Source organism: Colletotrichum destructivum, chromosome 3, assembly GCF_034447905.1.
Source record: "Colletotrichum destructivum chromosome 3, complete sequence".
NCBI lineage: Eukaryota > Fungi > Ascomycota > Sordariomycetes > Glomerellales > Glomerellaceae > Colletotrichum > Colletotrichum destructivum.
This window is the reverse complement of record NC_085898.1, coordinates 5,543,105-5,563,298: the sequence shown is the minus strand read 5'-3', so window position 1 is coordinate 5,563,298 and position 20,194 is coordinate 5,543,105. Positions and strand designations below refer to the sequence as shown.

The following is a 20,194-nucleotide window of genomic DNA, read 5'->3' as shown; positions in this document are numbered from 1 at the left end:
GGCGCCGCGCGCGGCAAACTGGGCAAAGCAAGCAAGGCTAGATTGCCGTGGTCGGTGAGACGCCGAGGACGGTTCAGCGGCTGTTACCGGTAATTGAGTTGCGACAGGTGTCTGTCTGTCTGTCGGTTGTGACTGGGAGGGGAGTCTTGGTGGCCGGTGGGAGGCGTGATCATGTGGCCATTTGCGAGATGAATGAGGCGATGGCGGCGACCGTATCCCGGCTATCTGTATCTCTCTTTTGCACACACTAACGGGAGAAACAAAGCATCGGTAACGTATATCTCCCCCGACCTCCGATCTCGATTCGCCGTGAAAACCGTCGACACCGTATCGCCAGTTCGCAGCGCATGGGCTTGGCCATGAACGTCCGAGCACAGAACGCAGAGACTTCCCATATCGGATTGTGCAACAGTCCAGGAGTCGCAAATGGAATGGTGAGTGGTGAGTGGTGAGTATCGAGTGCGGCTTCAAAGTCTAAAACCGGTGGCTGATGTTCCGTTCAAATCACGTTGGACGATGGAGAGTCGACGAGGTACTTGGAGGCAGGCGGACTTGTGCACAGGATCAAAAGTACCTCGCCGTGGCCGACCCCTAGGCGTCTCCAGCGTATCTCTTGGTCAGCCAATTAGGGGTGGTCTTGACTGCTTCAGCACCGAGACGCTCGAACAGCGCCTGTTCCATCTCCAGTCGATCCGACAATGCCATGGGCTGGTCCAACCAGTCGACTGGCTAGGAGGAAGGAGGGATGACCATTGTACAATTACTCTATACGGATACTGTACAACAAACTCAGGCACATCTTTTCAAGGTCCAGGGGGGGGTTCGGTGGGTGTACCTGTAGACGAGCCTTTTGGTTCCGTCGATGGGGACGGAACGGGCGACACGTCCCCATCGTCCACGGGCTGGCAGTTTACACAATTCCCGACTCCGTTTCGTCGATCAAGAGTGTGTGTCCTGTCCGTCCGATGGTTGGCGTTGCTTCAGTTGGTGACGGGCGGGCTATGTCCTCTGATTCTCATCATATTTACACGATGCCAACTAGTGTGCGGTGGTGGGTGTGCACAGCCATCGTGTGTGGTCCACAATGATACCCGCCGAGCGCTGCCGAAATCCGTGTCGTCGGGCTGGGCAAAACAGGGAGGATTGTGTTGCGGCAAAGGAGGAGGACCAAAGGAAAAAGAAAATAAGGAGGGGAGAAAGAAAAAAAAAAGGCTAGGAGAAGATGAGGAAAGTGGGGAGAAGCGAGAGTACGTACCTGCATGAGTACATCGTACTGTACACACGCACCTGTGTGGCGAGCTGTGTCCGTCCCTCATTTTTTTTTTCTTTTGATAATCAGATCACGTGCATTCAAGCTTAGTCTTTCCCTCAGGGACGGTACGCCAATCCCGATCGAGACTAGCCTCAGATCCCCCGGCTAACCTTACCTCGATTAACGTCGCAACGTCGCAACCCACCCTCACAAGCGTCTCGCAACCGCCTCTCCCTCCTCCTCCTCCTCCTCCTCCTCCTCCGTCTCTCCATCTCTTCCCTCCCGTCCCTCCACTACGCTCGCATCAACCAACCACTATCGCCAGGTCCAAACTTGGCACCGCCCCGCTTCGACCTTTTCCCCTTTCTCTTCTCCCTTCTGAGGTTTGGATTCCTCCCTTCTCCCTCGGTGGTGACCGTGTCTGCGTCACTCGTCCGTTATCCCATTCCATCTTTAACCTTGTCCTTGTCTAGCTCACCCTCTCTCTCCCTCGAGTCCCCCTTCCCTAACAGGTACCTCCCCTCCTCTCTCCCTCCCCTCTCCTCCGTTTCCACGTTTCTAGTCCCTGCGCGCCTCTCTCTCTCGTTGCATTTGTCGTCTCACAAGGAATAGACAACCACACACGGCAGAAACCATTCACGAGCGCCACCGTAAACCGTCACTACAACGCCCCCCGGGCCGGACCACTGTCATCCCTGTCTGGCTACTCCACCCCACCCCGCCACGAGTACAGGTACGGATAGCATACGAATTGTGTGTGCGTGTGTGTGTGTGTGCAGACAAGACGGCAAGACGGACAGACACACACCAACACCAAACCTCGCAACCCGCTGTTCCACGGTCAACCTTGCCCACCTTCGCCTTGCAACAACTTCCCTATTCCACCTCCCAAAAGAGAGAGACCCCTAAGAGCCTGTCTCGCCGCGCCCCAAAACCATCCCCCCCTTGGCCCTGCTGTGGATCACTACGTGTCAGGCCATTGCTCGTCTTGTCAGGTACACGATGGTCGCTGCATGACACAATTCCTCCCCCACGTCTCCTGTTGTCAAAGGCCCAGCCCTGCAGCGCCCTGCCCGTTTATCGACGTTTAATCTCCGCCCTTATTGAATCCTCACCACCCCATCCCACTTCGCTCTAACTCCTAGCCCTTCTCTCGTTCTGCGCCATTCCGAGTCGAGTCGACCTGACATCGCGCGACCAACCCGACCCGTGTACAGCTCAGCCAGCAATAACCAGCATCCTTCCCACCGACGGGCAGGTCCCTCCCTACGTTCCGTTCCCCCCCCCCTTCATTCTTTTCTATTCTTTCCCTTCCTCGCCGCTGTCGAATCTCCTCTCAACCTTTTCTCTCGAACCCGATTCGACTCAGTTTCGATCGGTCCCCTCGTTAACGATTCCGACGCCATCAGCGACGACAATCACAAAAAGACCCCGATACGCCTACCGCCCCCTTCAGCAACGATCGACTTCGCCGTTCCGGGCACAGGCGAGGAGGCGGACATACGATTCTTTCGCTTTTCTTTTGGTTTCGTCCTATTTCAATTCGCTTCGCTTCGCCGCCGGCCGGGTCCCGACTTTTGTAATTACATCTTGGCGACGCCAAACTACCACCACTATCAGCCCGCTCCGCTCCACCTTTCCTCTCGGCCCCGACGTCGATTAATACGATAACCGCCTCCATCTCTTCCCGGCTACCACCCAACGAAGCCTACTTTCGACTGCCGCCTGCTCCATCGACGACGACGTTGACGACGACAATGTTTTGGAAGGTGGCCGTCACCACGGCCGCCCTGGCCTCGCGCGCCTGCGCCGAGATCCGCCCGCTGTCCATGGACCAATCCATCGAGGTCAGGGCCGTCGACGTGCTGGAACGAAACTACGAGGACGTTGCGAACCGATATATCGAGAAGCGCCACAGCGCCGCAACGGTCGACGGCGAATGGATACCCAAGGGCGAGGTCAGCGTTAATGCTGACGGCACCATCAACATGACGGCCTGGGAGTTGGAAACGACCCAGAAGTGCACCGATGCTCTCTCCCATCTCGACCAGGCCTCGAATCCCTCGGGCACCTGCATCTGCTATAACCTGCCCAGCTTGGACGCTAAAACGGGCGTTTTTGAAGCCGACTTGCGTCTTTACAAGGTGTCGGAACCCAACGGCGTCTTCTCGGGGATCCCGCCACAGAACATCCAGGTCGGTCTTTCGTTCAACGGTGCTTCCGTCTCGCCCGTCAGCGCCGACAAGATTCGCGGCACCATCCCTCGCCGGGACGTAAGCTTTGAGGTCGACTGGTCCAGACTGCAAAAGCGTGTCCTCACGCCGCAGATCCTGCAGACTTACCTCTTTGTCGGACAGATCGACCAGGCTAGGATGGCACCGCCCATGTCCATGTACGATGATGCCCATATTCCTCTTCATCCTCGTGACCAACATGCTAACGGAACACAGGTCGCAATTGGAAGCCCTCGTCATGCCGACTTTAACCCTTACCGGCGTCAATGCCGCCGGCCAGACTGTTACCACGAACGTCTCGTCCAACGAAGCCGCCTTTATAACCGGCGTCTTCTCCAAGGAAGTGATTCAGTCCGATCTTGCCGTTGCTCAGGCCGCAGTCGACGAAGTTGTCGCCCAACTCAAGAACGGCACTGTTGCCTTTGTTCTCCCGGGTGTGCAGATCATGATCTTCCCCATCGGTCTCGTCATCACCAGCACCTGGCTTCTCATCGGCCTGGCCTTTGTCGGCTTCGGCACGTACGAGCGAATCGGCTACGCAGACAGCTACAGAAGGAGACGGGCTATGGCCGGCGATACAGCCAAGCGCATATAAATCAATAACTTGACGCAACATTTACGACCAAAGAGTATAGGGGGGAGGGCCTCCAAGAGGAGGAGGAGTTGGATAAGCCACATAGGCTAGGGCCTGGGAGGATCAGGTCACTCGTTCCGCCCATAGCGGTGCGGGAGCATCAGCATCAAGCAGCAGCGTGACATGTTTTTTATTTTTATTTCTTGTGGCGATTTTCACTTCATCCTCCACGCCTTGGGGAGTCCCCTGTATATCGTAAATAGTTGGATGCCATCTTGTTGATTCTCTTTTTTTTTTCCACGCTCAAGTTGTCTATAGAAACAATATCCCCAACCTTGCCAATGCCACCCGTTTGCCTCTTTATTCGTGTGCCGTATTCAGCCTCGTGCCAAGTGAAGTGGTTGTACTGAGACAGCGGTAGGAAAGTAGAATGTGCGAACTGCGGATGGACTCTGCGGCTGTTGTGCGACGTGTCGCCGTTTGGGAATAGTTTCAGCTTGGATGTTGAGGAAACACGACGTCACGGCGATCCGACAATGTGGGTGGAGGCTTTCATCGGATGACTTCAGCCACGTGTGGCTGACCAGGGGAAGCACCCGCCGTCTGTCTTGTTCGGTGCTGATATATTGGCTTGTTATCCACTGGGGTTGGGGTGTCCAGTCCAGTCTTGAGTCTAACTCACTGAGAGGTTTTGAGTCTAATTGTCCATCTTGTTGCGAGAACCCTTCTGTAGTATCGCACAGGAGAACCGGATCCTGGTAAGCAATTTGATTTGATTGAGGTGTCTGATCGCGGTACGCCTGGTACTTTGCAATACTATCTTGTGAGTCTTTTGGATCTGTCATGACCTGAACCGCCATACTTTTGCACGAGATAAGAGGCTTTTGAGGCGAATGCCTGGCAAGTTCCTCTGACCAGCCAAGTGCCCAAAGTCGTTTGGAGCTGACAGCATTCCGAGCTTTGCGATTCCAAGATACATTTGTAACTTTTTTACTTGAGGGCCTGGTCATACACTCGGGGGACGAGAAGGGTGGCACTTCGACCGTAGGTTTTCCCGATTGAGGAAGGACACAAGTAAGCCCGCCCAGATCGGGAGACTGCTCCGTCTAGGGTTTTGGTACGGGATGCCCCTCTTGTCCGCTAGCTGAAAGTCAGAGGTCGATGTGGCGATAAGTAGCAAACGCCCTCCCTTGTACCTATATATAACCAAGCGTCCCTTCCCATGCCATACCCTCGTTGGATCTGTGAGGGGACATTGGTAGGAGTGAGACCGTACTGGGAGGATTGACTTCCCCCGAATGCTTCGAGCCCTTTGGTTGTAGGACGACATGGTCAAAGTTTATTCTGTCGTCCCGCGGATTCCGCGTGGAAAAGGCTTTTCCTTCTTCTCGCCCTGCGCTGGATGGTTTCCACGGCAAAAGAGTTGTCTGGCTGAGGAGATGGTGCCAGTCTCGGGATCTGCCATCTACTTACATGAAGCTGGGAAACTTGGTTCGCCTCTGAACCAACCGGCTTGCTGATGATGATATTCTCTCAGCTGTGGTAGCCTGCTATTTTTACACCACCTCCTCAACCGTGGCGGTTCCGAAAGGGGCCCCTCCGTCCGTCCGTCCGTCCGTCCATGATACCACGGGCTAGACTGTCCTCCAGGCCGGGTTGGCCTTGAGAAACAGGCACGGCAGATGGACGGAACCCTGTCTGTGCAGGCCGGTTTTCCCCAGGCTCTATGCCTGCAGTCGCGGGCTTTGAATCTGAGCGAATCATGCAAGCTCGGGAACTGAGAAGAGACGGTTTGCCGGTGGGACTGATGGCCCGCAGCCCTGCGGCCTGCCGGATCGCATGGCTGGCGACGGCGGCGCCATGGGATGTGGGCTCCGGGGCCGGGGGGGGATATGTGATGTCATGTGACTCGTGGTCTGTCGGGTGTTGACGGCGTAGATGAATGGGATGAAATCCAGCTTCAACGGGATCGGCAAGGTGTGAAATAGGGAATGATTGTATATGTGCTCAGATAAGCGTATTTGTGTATAGCTTCTGGCTCATTGTGCGAGGATCCTTCTTAGTCTCAATCCGTCACGCTCTAAGCATTGTTCCAGAATGAACTTGTCTCGACGGGTTGAATAGAATGCACAAATAGGTATTGTATATTTAGCAAGCTGTCTTCCACAAAAACAAGCAAGCTTTGATTGACCAGAGCTAGTTTCTTTACGAAGCAAAGAGCGGGAGAGAACATCTTTCGCTTCCAATTCAACCCTCTCTCGATTACTCTTTGGCAATGCTCATTCTGTAAGGTGCTTTCAACAGGTGCGACGGGATCGAAGCTCACCAGCAGCATGTGGCAGACACCCTACCGCAAGAAAGTTCGGCAATCCGACGAACTCTTGAGTTCCCCCACTTGCTCAGCCGTATCTGGAGATATACGATTAGCTTTTCCTTCGCAAAGCTAGGAATGTATCTGGCTTTGCTGCCATCCACAATGGAAAGGAAATCTACAATAACCCTCGACAGCCTCTGTTATCTGGAGGCTGCGAAAAGTCAAACGGAGCCATCGAATGTCGCATGTCGTTGATTGACCAACAGCAACTCCAAAAAAAAAAAAAAAAAAAACCTCCCCGAATACCCTGGTGAAAAGGAAATGAGAAAAGGTGTGTCTTTGGAGGGGATCAACAGCCGGTGGTTTATGTGAATTGTTGGCGAACTGGAGAAATCCATCATGGACAAAATTGAGCGGAGGCGCTTTTCTCATCGAAAGCGAGAGCGAGGTCACCCGAAGAAAGCGACCATCCATCAGGTTTTCCGGGGGAAGCTGATCACTTGGTCCAACGTTTGGGCCGCATTAAGTACCGCACACTAGTTCTGTAGATGGTTCCAGGAGAGCGGAATGCGCGAGCATTCCCATACCGTGGTTCGGCTTGCCACTACTGGCGTGGACCTCATCGAACTGTCACTGAAACCCAGCAACTACATCGACTGAGGCAACAGTAGAGACTGGAGTATCCCGCCTAGTGCTATTGCTAATAAAAATAATCAGGTAATTGCCCAAGGTCAGTAAGAAGAGTGGCGGGGTCTGGTTATTGTAGACGAAACTTAAACCTGCGGCCATATTATCTTCGATGGACAGAGGAGAACTTTCGCGGCCTTAGCCACCAGCTTAAGACTTCCCACTCCTGAGCGGAAAGCTAGCTACCAGATCCCTAGTTCAACGGAAGTAGTAAAGAGCTCATGAAGAAGCATGCTTTGGTTGGCGGTGATACGAGCTCTGAAGTAACGGGAGCAGCAGCCATTGAAGCTGAAGAATGGCTTGCGTTTGAACTCACGCCGGCCAGCCAATCAACTTTAGATTTATCATGAGTCAAGAGACTCAAGGAAACTGGGAAGGACCATATAAAAGGGAAGAGTATAATTTCAAAAAGGAACTGTTCAACAAGAGGTTTGGCAGTCGCCTAGATCTCGCAAGTAATTCAATCATAGGTTTAATGAGAAGGAGTAAAAGTCATGCTCAGGTCTCAAACGGGATTGATCTCCGTCTCTCTGAATCTACACGGAACGCCCTCATGGGCTAATGTTCTCTTTCAAAATTGGCCGCTATCCAAGTGCCTCTTCACGAAGCAATCTCTAGAGACTTTTTCCTGCCAAAACAAAACCCTTTCCCCTCCTCTTCTTAGACTTTGCATCCAGCCAGCGAAATCCTGGAAATTTTGCGTAGGAAAAAGTTAGTTGCCGAGAGCAAAAAGCGTCTTGCCGTGATACTGAGTCAAGCAGCGTTGTGATGAGCGTGTGGGAATGGTTGCAGTAGAGTTTAGATGCTATTGACTGCGAGAAATGCGATATCTCGGATCACGTCGTCTCCCCCGCCTTCTGTCACAAGGAATTTTTCAACAAATAATTGATTAGTGGAAACCATGTTTTCCATCCCCTGTATGGTCGATGCTCTGCGTCAACTGCCTTCTCTTAAATCGAGCATGAGAACCCACTGGCAGCCGATCCGATGAAAGGAGTCAACTCGACCTACCGTTCCAGACCTTTTGTGCATAAAACGACTCGTGGACGTGAAGTCAGATAGGTTATCAAGGGGCCCTTACGCGTCTGAAGTACTACTCCGGCCAGTGTGGCCGTCCAGAGTTTCTGCGTAAGTGCAAGATAGAAAAAGCCTCATCTTCTCAACCCTCTTGCAGACAAAGTCGGCGACAATTTCCAGCAATGGCGTTAGACAAGATTACATCAAACCTCTCCGAGGACTCAGTAACTGCTTCTCTCGACAGTCCGCGGCAGGTTTTGGGCTCTTTCAACTACTACAATGGCTCTGGCATCCCCGCTCTCAACGACCTCACCATCATCGAAGGAACATCGCCGGACAATAAGACATACCAGTTGCCCGTGACAGACCTGCGCTCCCTCCCCACCCCCCTTTCCAGCTATACGCACGAGAAGCATGGGTTTCAGATTGTGCGTCAACCCCTCCCCATCTCCCCTTCGCCGGCCGCGGTCCACGACCACAGGGTGATGACGAAGGAGTACTACCCCTCCATGACGGCCCTGCTGAAGAAGACCCTCGGCGCGCGCTGCGCCGTCGTGCGCAAGCACTCCCTGCGTGACATACCGGACTGGGCGCCCGTGGGCATGAACCCAGAAATCGGGTTCGAGATCGAGTCCCTGGCGCCCTTCAGCATCGCGCACTCGGACTACACGCCGGCGGGGGCGCGCGGGCACTTCCGCGCGATGAAGGAGCCCGACTGGTTCGTCGAGAACGACGTGACGGACGGGTCGACGACGGCGGCGGAACGCGACGAGTTCTTCCGGCTGCGGCGGGCGATCATCGACGCCGAGGACCGAGCCGTTGCCGAAGCCGGGATCGGGCCGGAGGTGGTGCGGGGCCAGCGGACGCAGCCGAGGGGCGGCCACTGGGACTGGGACGGCGCCAACTACAAGGGACCGCGATATGCCTTCTTCAGCATCTGGCGCGCGTGGGAGACGGTCCGTCGGGACCCGTTGGCCGTCATGGACATGAGCCGCCCGGTGTCCCGGAAGGTCGAGTACGCCCCCCTGACGCGGACGTACCGGGACCGCCCGGGGTGTGTGCCGTTTTACTACAGCCAGAACGCGCTGATCCGACCCCTGGGATGGAGGAGGAGGAGGAGGGATTCCGGGTTCGCGGCAGGGGCCCATGGGGACGACGACGACAACGACGACGTGACAGGGGACGGCGAGCCCGCGTGGTGTTACCTCAGCGAGCAGACGCCCGAGGAGGTCTACTTTCTCAAGTTCTACGACAGCGAGGCCCTGGTGCGCAGGGGGAAAGGGCAGGACGACATTCAGTTGTTGTGTCCGCATAGTGCCTTTCAGGTCGAGGGGGCGGAGACGGCGCCGACTCGGAGGAGCTGTGAGTTGAGAGTGTGGTGTATATGGTGAGAGAGGAGCATGCTATTCGACTGCGGACGAGTGTAATTGTTGGTGCTTTCAAGACTGTCTTCAAGACTGTGGTTGGAACGGGGAGGGGGAGTGCCCCAGATTGCAATACTTCTCTCTCCAATTCTGTGTTGCGTCCAAAGATGGACGTTCAATGGGTAACTTAGTCGATACCGTCTGTCTCTTGGCTCATTTGACTTGACAAGATTGCTTGACAATGATGACGTACAGGCCGGACACTGATTGTTTAGTTGCTTCATGTTCTCTCTCCTTAATCAGGAAGCTCTGGAATCGTTCTGCGTGTGACGTGCGCTGCGTTGGGCCCCATGTGCGCGGCGTTGTCGAGATGAAAACAGCAAATGTGAAGCTACACAGCTTGTGGCAACGGGCTTTAACGCGACCCTCTCCACGATGATCAGGTGCCTTGGGAGATCTTGTGATGATGGAGATGGAGAATACATCGTGCCATGGCTCACTGACTTCGGACGAGGTGGCCCATCCTTTGGAGATGGACACGCAACTCCGTCCATCTCCAAGCAAGCAGACGAGGCGATGCAACGCTGGCTCCCATCTCGATCCGTGAAAGTGGCAGAACAACGCAGCGATGAGGCTAACTAGCGCAGTGTGAGAATCCACATGGGGGAAAGAAAAGATTGGGAACTGTTGATGGGCAAGGAAAGCTTGCAATATCAAAATCCGAATGGTCTTAATAACAAACCACCAACCGCGCCCGGAGGAAACGATCCAAGGCGGCCTTTATTGTTCCGCCTTGGATTAGAGTCCAGGTCCAGACTCATGACGTCAGGCTCTTTCACAGTGACATTTCAAAACTTAAATGGAGGCCGTGTTGCGGAACAGAAAGAAGAAAAAAAAGAGCCAGCCCGTGATGCACTCAAGATCATGACAGAGTCACCCCGTAAACTAGAGATGGCTCCGATCTCAACCTCACCCTCTGGAACCGAACAGCTGTCCTTCTTCTTGCCCCGAGGTCGGAAGAGAAAGTCTTGAAACTGCCCCAATGCATCACAGTACCGGCCATTTCCTTCAAATTCATGCGGCCAAGTGGCTGGGCTCCACGTCAGTGGTGTATCCGTGGCGTGCGCTCAGAACTCTCAATGCCCATTGCTGCAGGGCGCATGAATGATGCTCGTTTCCAACAGGGAAAGCCTGTCCTGCCTCTCCGTCGCCAACGCAGCACACACAAATCGATACCCGAAGCCCAACATGCCCCCCCCCTCTCCTTTTCCATTCTAAAGAGTCCTCCGTCGACTACCTGTAGACGAAGCTGTCGTGGCGCGATATCAGACGCAGGAACACGGAGACCCTTGTATGAAAGGACCCGAAAAACTCTCCATCGAGGCAAGGGGCAATGCTGTCGATATATGAAAGCTGTCACTAGGTTGCCCGGCGACATAGCAAGACGGGTTGGGAGATTCCCTCCTCACTGGTGCTCATAAGCCGCCGGTGATGGTAGTGCAGGCCTCTCGCTGGCCGTAGCTGGGGGGCCCGTCTGAACAGGCCGCAGCCTGGGACTTGACTCGATCGCGGTGCCCTCCGTGTCCCCTGGTCAACTTCACCATCTCCATGTGGATGTCATGCGTTCTGCGGCGGACGGGGTCCACCGCGGCAAGGACATCAACATCGGATGAGAGTCCGCCGCGCTGCTCGCCAATCACGGGCATCAGAGCACAGAAGCCTTTGCTCCTGATATAATGTCGGGGTTCGGCTGATGGGGAATGGCACAGGCCTGGGCCCTGGACGAGGGAACTTGCATGATGGCTGGTAGGAACATCACGCCGGTTCCTTGGCTCGACCAAGAGGCTGCTTTTGCCCTCTTCTTCCGGCGTGGAGGGGGGAGGGGTTGATATATATTGTAAAACGGGTGGCCACCCCGCAGCTGCGGCGATGTTTCGAGCCTCTGGTCGCCGTCTGACAAAAATTTAAATCACCCAAGATTCCATTTGACGATATCTGCCTGTCGTCTGTTGATACACCATCTGACATCGTCTGTATCTCGCACTCCGGCTAATATAGTAATAATCACTCCCCGAACCAACCACTCTGGCAGTCATAGATAACCCTGTCTCTCTCGAAGCACACCCCCTTCGATGACAGCCAAGATGGACGTTGCCACGCTCGTGGCGCAGATGAACGAGGCCCTCGCATCGATCCACGCGACGATCGAGGGCCTGTCGACGTCCGCCGCCGAGAGCGACACGAAACTTGACGAGCTCGAGCAGAAGCGCGACATGACGCTCGCCGAGCTCAAGGCCGCGTATGAAAAGGAACAACAAGAGCTCGCGGCCGCACGCCAGAAGGAGCTGGACGACATTGCGGAGCAGCGGCGCAGGGAAGACGAGGAGCGCGAAGCCCGCCGCCGCCGAGAGGACGAGGAGCTCGCGGCTCGCAAGGCCAAGGAGGACGAGGAGAAGAAGGGCACGTTTGACACCACGACCCGTAATGTCGAGGACGAGATGGACGACCTCATGGATAGCATCGAGGAGGAGACGGCCAAGAAGATTGCCCAAGGCGAAGCCAAGCTGGCGGAGCTCGAGGAGAAGAGAAGAGTAAGTGCCGCCCGAAAAGCCGGTTTTTGTTTTGTTTTTTGTTTTTGCAGCATTCTCTAACGTATAAACCATCCAGGAACTCAACCGCTTGATCGAAGAGCAGATGAAGGCAGCGGTGCCTCCGATCCCGACGCGGAAGCGTGCCAGAACGGTCCGGAACTCCAGCGCCGTCCCATCCGCCGAACCGTCCCCTCTGCCACCGGCCGAGACCCTCGCCGAGCATGCCGCGGGAAACAAAGGCGCAGAAGAGGAAGAATCAATACCAGGCGAGGGGACGGCGGAGGAGGGACTTGAAGGTGACGACTCCCGGCCACATCCCGAAGAACCCGTGGCTGAAAAGAATGTGGAGGAGGGCGCTAGCACCGAGGGGACACAGCCCGGCGAGGACTCCGGGGAGACGCCCCCGACCGAGACGGTGTCTCCCGAAGAGCCTGCCAAGGACGAGACGACTCCCCGGGAGCCGGCTGTTGAGGTGGATATACCGGCAGAGGCTTCCGAGCCCGAGGCCGAGCCGGAGCCGGCGGAAGACACCAACCAGGAGACCGCCCCGGACGATCTCGGCGACAGCTCATCAGTCCTCAACAGCGAAGACCACAAAGAGGATGTCCCGGAAGAGGTTGAAGAGAAGATTGCCGAGGTTCCGGATGCTGTTCTTGCAGAAGAGAACAGTGTTTCTCAGTCTGAGATGCCCGAGACGACATCCCGAAGTGTAACGGCTGAGGAGCCCGTCGCCGAGGAGCCACCCACCGAAGAGACACCTACTGAAGAGCCGGCACCTGAGAAAACTCCTTCTGAAGACACCCCGAACGTTGAGGAAGCCTCCGCTGTCGAAGAAACTCCTGCCCCTGAAGCGACTGCAGCTGGTGAGACGCCAGCTGGAGAAGCAGCCGGAGAGGAAACGCCCGCCACGGAGGACACTCCGGCAGAAGAAACCCCAGAAACAGAAGAGACCTCCAAGGAAGCCCCTTCTGACGATGAAATTCTCAAAGAATCCCCCGAATCTGTAGAGGCATCGGCGTTGGAAAGAGGCGCCTCTGATGATGGCGGCAAAGAGGATGTTCCGGTCGGAGAGAACGCAACTGCCCCCGAGCCCGCTGAGACCGTCGAGGAGCTGGAAGAGCAGCCTTCTGAAGAGACAACCGCGGTCGAGCCTTCCAAGGAGCAGACTGCCGACCAAAGGAGTGATGCTTCACCCGAACTGAGTCCTGTGAACGAGGATGAGAATACCCCAATGGCGGTTGAAGAGAAGGCTAATGGCGAAGATGCCGACGAGACCGTGGGAGAAGACTCTACGCCTGAGTTCTCCATAAGGGCCGTAGCCGACGCTGAGCAGGTCGTAGGGGAGGCCCGGCCAGAGACCAACGACGAGCAAGCTGAAGCGCACTTGGGGGACGCCCACGACGTCCCCGATGTCGTCTTTACGCCTGATGCAGAGGAGACAGACGAGAAGGCGTCTCCTGGAGAAGAGGCCCTGCTTCAAGACGAGGATGCCACTGTCGCGGGGTATTTCGTCGCAGATGAATCCCCAGTAAAGGATGGAGCCGCTTTTCAAGAACGCACTCAGCTCGAAGACGACACCGTGACTCTAGAGTCCTCTTCAGCTGAACCGACGGAACCTCTGGAAGAGGCCAGGAATCCTGCTTTGGGGGAGATTGCCAAAGAGATCGATGCTCTCCCAACCGAGGACGTGGTGCCAGAGCAAGAAGATAACCAGCAGGAGGAGACTGAAGCGTCACTCGAACAGCAAGCCCCCGAGGATGTCACAGTTCAAGATGAGGTCTTTGATTCCCAGGATGCTACCGCGGAAAAGGATTCAGAGAACCAAGACGACTCCCAGCTCGTGAATGAAACGCTTCAGGCGGAGAAGCCTAACGAGCCTGAATTTCCAACGGAAGAGACGGCGTTCTTACAGGAAGACAACTCTCAGGTTGAGGCTCCTGCTACAGACTCCCAGGGACCCGAGGATGGCCCGCTCTCGGAAGAGACTCTTGATCCCAAGGCGCCTGTCGATGAGGTCAGAATCGAACAAGAGCCTTTGAATGCGGATGAATCCCGAGCGCAAGATGAGACCCCTGCTGAAGACGAAGTCGAAGCCAAGGAGGTCCCGAGCGCTGAGGATGCGCCAAAGAGAGAGGACTTGGTTAAATCGGAAGCCGAGGACCCCGTCCAAGGTGAAGCGTCTATCGAGAAGAAGGCCGAAGCCACGGCAGCTGATGGCTCATATGAGGAGGAAGCTGGCCCAGAAAGCGCCGTGGAGACAACTGCTTCCGAGACTATCGACACGAGGGAAATCAAGCTCGCCCAGGCAGAGTATGTCTCCGAGAAACCGTATCCAGAGGATTCTGGGGCGTTTCCAACCGAGGATGTTACTCCAGACTCGACGGCAGAACCTGACGAGGCCCAAGAAAAGGAAGATGTTACCGAAGAAGCCACTCAAGACGCTGCGGTGGACGGCCTCTCCAATGAAATCGTCGACCAAGAGACGGCACCATCGGAGAGCGCGGCGCAGGCCCAGATCGACTCCCCAGAAGGCCAAGCGGAAGTCAGTGGACCGGTCCAGACCTCCCAAGAGGAGGGAGAAGCTGTCCGGGACCCGGCAGACGGGTATCAGACGACTGACGACGCTGATGGCTCTGTTCTTCTCAACAGCCAAGATGAGGTCAAGCAGACGCAGCTGCCTCGGTCAGAGGACAATGAAGAACAGGAGGATCAGAGCCCGTCTGGGCCAGCAGAAAATCAACCGGAAGAGACAATCCCCTCAGAAGAACATGAGAAGCATTCTCCCTCGGCCCTGACGCCGGTTGAGACAGAGGAGCAAGATGCCGAGACCTCCGCCACAGCCCCTTTCCACGATGAGACCGCGAGCCCGCTTACACAAGTCCACGACGAAGACTTCAACGAGGTCAGAGAGAACCAAGATGAGGTTACCAACTCGATTGCAAACGAAGAGACTATCGAGACTGAGGTCGACGACGCTCAAGAACATGTGTACAAGATGTCGGTGGATGAGGATGACGTTGACGACGTGAGCCACGTCGATGAGTACCACCAACACGACGACGACGGTGTCGCGCTCAAAGAGTCCCCAAGTCGCGAAGTGGACGTCACGTTGGATCCCACGCAGCCCGATGCCCACCACGCCGAGGTCGGAGTCGTAGCCTCGTATCACCAGGACGCGAGCTTCGACGATGCTGACCGTTTGAGCGAGCCCGACATCGACACCTCCGCCATCACCGAGAACACGGAGCCCGATGCGCCATCTGTCGATGAAAGCTCCGGTGAAGCCTCAATCGTCGAAGCGTACTTCCATCCCGAGTCTGTGAGCCGCGATATCTCTGCAGACCCGGATGCCACGCTCGACAGCTCCTACATGGCCGAGGCGCTGAGCATGACGGCGGACCAGAGCTATGAGCAGGACCAGAGCTATGAGCAGGACCAGCATCACGACAGCTTCTTACCGAATTCCAGTGTCCATGAGCATCGTGAGGATAGCGAACATTTTGCATCGAGGCAAGCCCTTTTCGACGAGGAAGATGACAACGTAACTTCTCCTACTCAGAGCGTCGGGGCAGAGAGCGACGTGGATGAGCCGTCCGAGGACTCATACAACCCCTTTTCCAGAGCCAGAGCCACGACTTTCGAGCAGCCGGCATACCAACCGTCGGACAACATCCCGTACAACCCGTTCGCACTGCAGACGGTCATCGAGGAGGAGACGCCGCAAGAATCGCACAACCCTTTCGCCAGGAGGAGAACCGTTGACGTTGACGACGAGGCGTCAGAAGCCTCTTACAACCCCTTTACTCGCAACACCACGACCAGCGCCGCCGCCGACAACTTCCTACGCTCAGCCAGCGCCCTCGGCCACAGCCAGCCGTCTTCGCCCGAGCAAACATTCGCCCGGTCAGCCAGCGCGCAAGGACGTCGTCGTGACAGCGTCAGCTCCAACAACCCGTTCGCCAGGAGCATGAAGCCCGACGACCAGAAGAACCTCTGGTCAACGACGGCGGCCAGTACCCGTGGACAGCATGAGGCGGTAACGCACTCGTCCAACAACCCCTTTGCCCGGAGCGCCTCGGCACAGGGCTACTACGAGCCGGACGACGCCGACACGGACAGCGAAACCGACGACGAGGAGGCGCTCGCGGCGGCCGAGGCAACATACAAGAACCTGTTCCCCGCCGGCCACGGCTCCCCGAACGCCAACAACGGGTTCGTGTCGGCTGCTCAGGGCATCGAGCGTCGGCAGCCCACGCCGCAGGTCCCGGACTCGATGTACAACAATCCCTTCGCTTCGAGAAGAGGCGACGACGTCGACGAAGCGAGGTTCCACCGGGGTCTCTCGTCGTCCCCAGCGGGCGGGCATGACTACTACACGTACTCGGACGCGGATGCCGAAGGAGGACTTGACGGACCGACGAGCCCGGTCGCTCACCACTTCGTCCAGGAGAGCAGCCCGATCTCGGCCCGGCACCTCGCCTCTACGAACCTCGAGAGCATCCAAGAGCGCTACAACAGCGAGCTGGAGGACATGGACTCGGAATCAGAGGGGCCGGAGAGCCTCACAACCTCGCAGCAGCTGCCGGGCCGCCCGCAAAGCCGCGGTGTCGTGCCCGCCATGCCGAGCATCGCCGAGCGGTCTCACCGGGACTTTGACGAGTCTGACGAGGAGGGAGGAGACTGGGATCCTCAAGCTCACGCTCCTCGAACCAGCAGCCAGATCGATACGTTGTTGACATCCTCCGAGTACAGACCTGCCCCTCCCCCTACCCGTCCCCCGCGTGTCCCGAATTCCCAAGACGTCTACAACCAAGAGGAGGTGGGAGAGTCATCCGAAGACGACGGAGACATCTTCCGCTCGAATCCTGCCCCATCAGCTCACCCGAGTACCATCTCACCATCGCAGTATAGCGCAACACCTCCATCGCTGCCAAGGCCGCCTCCCCCACACATGCTCATCTCACAGGACCGCCACGAACAGCAGCAAGCGGAAGACTCGTTGGAGGAGGAAAGGGATGGATGGGACGATGCCTTCACTGCCGTACAGCCAAGCACTCACCTGACCGGGCAGTTGGAAGCCACTGCCCCCCATCCGCCTCCTCCACATGCCGCCCCCGGTTCAGAGGGTTTCCATCATCATCATCATCATCATCATCATCATCATCATCAAGAGCAGCCGGACTCAAGTGAGGACGACGAAGCCCCCCATAGCCAAAACGTTGCTCGGCCTGGTCAGTTCCCCTTTTCATCATCAGTATCATCGTCTCAGTTCAGGGCCGCTTCGCCCTCGACCCAGCCTCCGGGATACGCAGTCTCTCAGGTACAGGATAGACAGGGTTTCGAGGGCTCAGAGGACGGGGAGGATGCGTGGGACTCGAACGCCACTCGGCCCGGTCAGATTCCAATTCTATCGACGTCGCAGTACAGGGAGACTCCTCCACCGCCTCCGCCTCCGCGTCTGCGCGCACCCAGCGCACAGGACCGTCACCATCAGGATCTCCAGGATTCCGACAGCGGCGACGAGAATGAGGAGGCATGGGAAGCTAATACATATGGTCAGACAACGGACATAACGGGCAAAAGCAGCCCGATGGGGAACAACCGGATGGAAGTCGACACAGGGATCTCATCGACGCCCTCGGGATCGGATCCGATGATGGCCTCCAGCCCGCCGCCGCCGACGCCATCGTCCTCAGCAAACCCAGTGATTTCCGACAGCCCGGTGTTACCTCCAACCATCCCGGCGAGGTCAGTATTCAGGGACTCGGCACTGGCAGCAAGCAGCCGGGGCCTACAAAGTCGTCCAAGAGAAGAAGACGGGGGAGAAAGCGATGATTCCTGGGAGAACATCGGGCAGCGCGGCGAGGCAAACGCCGTCGGCGTCAACGACAACAACGACAGCAGCAGCGTCAACAACAATATCGATGACGACAACGACGACACGGCAGCAGGCCAGACAACATCTAACACGGCCACTCCTCAGCTGCGCGTCGACAGCTACGAGCAACGGTGGCCCAACGGGAGCAACGACCAGATCTCCACGGCGTCGACGTTGCTCCAGCCGTCGGGACCTGGGGACTTCACCGACACCGAGTCTCAGGGGTACGTGACCCCGTTGCCGTCGGCCGGGTTCAGCGCGTCTTCGCAGTACACGCAAGCCGCCACGGACTCGCCGCGACACCCGGACTCGGCCGGCATGAAGGACGTCTACGATCAGAGCTCCAACCGGGGTGCCGCGAGCTCGCCGTACGACCAAGACATATCGACAGTATCGTACGGCCATGCATCGTCACTGGCAGATGAGCTTGCCCGGGACAACAACGACGATGACGACGATGACTCGGAGTATGACAGCGAGTACGATCACACTCAAGCACCTGCGTTCCTCACCCAGATCGGCACTGCTCAGCAACAACACGAGCAGCAACAGCTTCAACAGCAACTCGAATCCAACGAGCCAGTCCTGGAGCAGGTCGTCGACTCGTTCCACAGCGACGACGACGACGACAACGACGACGTCGAGGGACCAAAGACGGCAGTCATCTCGACGGACGGACACCCCCTGCAGTATGCCTCGGCCCGGTTTGGTGCCACTTCCTGGCGGGACGAGCTCCGGTCTCCCACCCTGTTCGGGGCCACGAGACACAGCCGCTCGGGGTCCCTGAGAGAAGAGTTCCAGAGGTCTCTTCATCAGGATGCCGAGGCCAGCCATCCCTCGCCCCTTCAGTCTGCTCATCAGATCCATGCCAAACCCGAAGAGCAGAGGCAAAACTCGGACGAGGAACAGCCATCTCAGGTTTATCACCATGAGCCCTTCGATCAACAAGCGGTTCAGACACATGAACAAGGGACGTCGTTTGGTCAACAACCGTCGTCTCAAGTCCACAGCCATCAAGCCCCTGAGCCTGAGGTGCAAGTGACCGAGGTCGAGGCAGAAGAGGAACACGAGCAGACAACTCCTCAGTTGGCACCCCAAAGTGAGCATGCGCCTGACATCAGCCCCCTCGCTCTGCAACAGGAGTCCCCGGCGACGCCGTCTCCTTCCCGCGGTCTCGCCTTCAGCAGGCACAATCCTGACCGACCGCAGACGCCGCCGGCACAGTCCGCCCCGAGGGAAGAGGAAGAGGAGGAGGCCATTGACCCCGAGTTGATGATCCCGCGGGACGTGACCAACGTCCCGTGGCACGCGCGGACCGACTCGGTGCCGCACTCGATGCGCAGCCAGAGCACCATCGACTCCATCGCCTCGTCGCCGGTGCACTCGGCCCTGCACGCCGACAAGCACGAGCCCGTCATCCGAGACTCGTGGCCGGCGTCCGTCCAGCACCTGACGAGGCCGCGCAACGACTCGGCCCTGACGGACCGGGACCGGGACGACTACGACCCCTTCCGGTTCGAAGGCGCCGCCACCGCCAAGCAGCTTGTGGGAGCCGGAGCCGGAGCCATGCGCGCGCCCTCGGGCTCCATCGGCTCCAGCTCCGACAGCCCGCCGCGGAACACGGCGTCGAACGGGTCCCCCGGCAGCCTCATCAGTAGGATGCGCGGCATCTTCGAGAGCGCCGCCCAGGCCAAGCAGGAGCCGTCGACGAGCCCGGTCCGGTCGCGGCCTGTGTCGGGCGTCTTTCACTCGGTCCGGCGCAACAGTACCAAGCCCGGGGGTGAGGACGGTGACGGAGTCGGAGTTGGAGTCGGACCCGGAACCGGCAGCAACCCGGCATACGGGCGCAAGGCCGGGTTCCTCAACGAGGCCGAGGACGAGGCCGACGAGAAGAGCGCGCTCCTGCGAAGCTCGACAGGCGGGCTCGAGGCGAATTGACCACGCTCGGGCGGGGCGGGGCTCTACGTCACGAGGGTGAAGCGGGACGCCGAGTACGATCATGATGGAGACGACAAGGATGACGATGGCAATGCCGGAGACAATAACGGAGAGCGTCCGAGACGGAAGTACCAGAGAGACGCGAGCGGTCTGCGGGTGCTGGCCGTCCGCGACGACGACGACGACGACGGGGAGAAGAGTCGCGGCCCTGGAGAGCCCTCGGGCGCGAGCGCGTTCCGTCTGGCGTGGGTGTTTGTCGAGGGGTGGCGGCAGAGGCTCCGCAAGGCCGGGGACGCCGTCGAGCGGAGCCGGTGGGAGTGGGAGCTCGACGGCACAGCGGCCGTG

The 20,194-nt window shown here is 57.5% G+C and overlaps 4 protein-coding genes across 4 annotated transcripts; 3 read left to right on the top strand and 1 right to left on the bottom strand.

Moving 5' to 3' along the window:
- The first annotated feature begins 1,853 nt into the window (after window positions 1-1,853).
- CDEST_05805 (uncharacterized protein) lies at window positions 1,854-4,415 on the top strand. The gene is made up of 2 exons (XM_062921964.1): window positions 1,854-3,644; window positions 3,703-4,415. Exons 1-2 carry the CDS (start codon window positions 3,010-3,012, stop codon window positions 4,079-4,081), a joined length of 1,014 nt encoding a protein of 337 aa, XP_062778015.1. The 5' UTR covers window positions 1,854-3,009; the 3' UTR covers window positions 4,082-4,415.
- Window positions 4,416-8,260: 3,845 nt separating this feature from the next.
- CDEST_05804 (Putative hydroxylase/desaturase AsaB) lies at window positions 8,261-9,469 on the top strand (the record flags this gene model as incomplete). The annotated part of the gene is made up of 1 exon (XM_062921963.1): window positions 8,261-9,469. The coding sequence occupies one exon, from the start codon at window positions 8,261-8,263 to the stop codon at window positions 9,467-9,469; it is 1,209 nt and encodes a 402-aa protein (XP_062778014.1).
- Window positions 9,470-10,917: 1,448 nt separating this feature from the next.
- Window positions 10,918-11,148, bottom strand: CDEST_05803 (uncharacterized protein; the record flags this gene model as incomplete). Its single annotated transcript, XM_062921962.1, has 1 exon — window positions 10,918-11,148. The coding sequence occupies one exon, from the start codon at window positions 11,146-11,148 to the stop codon at window positions 10,918-10,920; it is 231 nt and encodes a 76-aa protein (XP_062778013.1).
- A 426-nt stretch (window positions 11,149-11,574) lies between these two features.
- On the top strand, window positions 11,575-19,849 carry CDEST_05802 (uncharacterized protein; the record flags this gene model as incomplete). The annotated part of the gene is made up of 2 exons (XM_062921961.1): window positions 11,575-12,033; window positions 12,110-19,849. 2 exons carry the CDS (start codon window positions 11,575-11,577, stop codon window positions 19,847-19,849), a joined length of 8,199 nt encoding a protein of 2,732 aa, XP_062778012.1.
- Window positions 19,850-20,194: the final 345 nt, after the last annotated feature.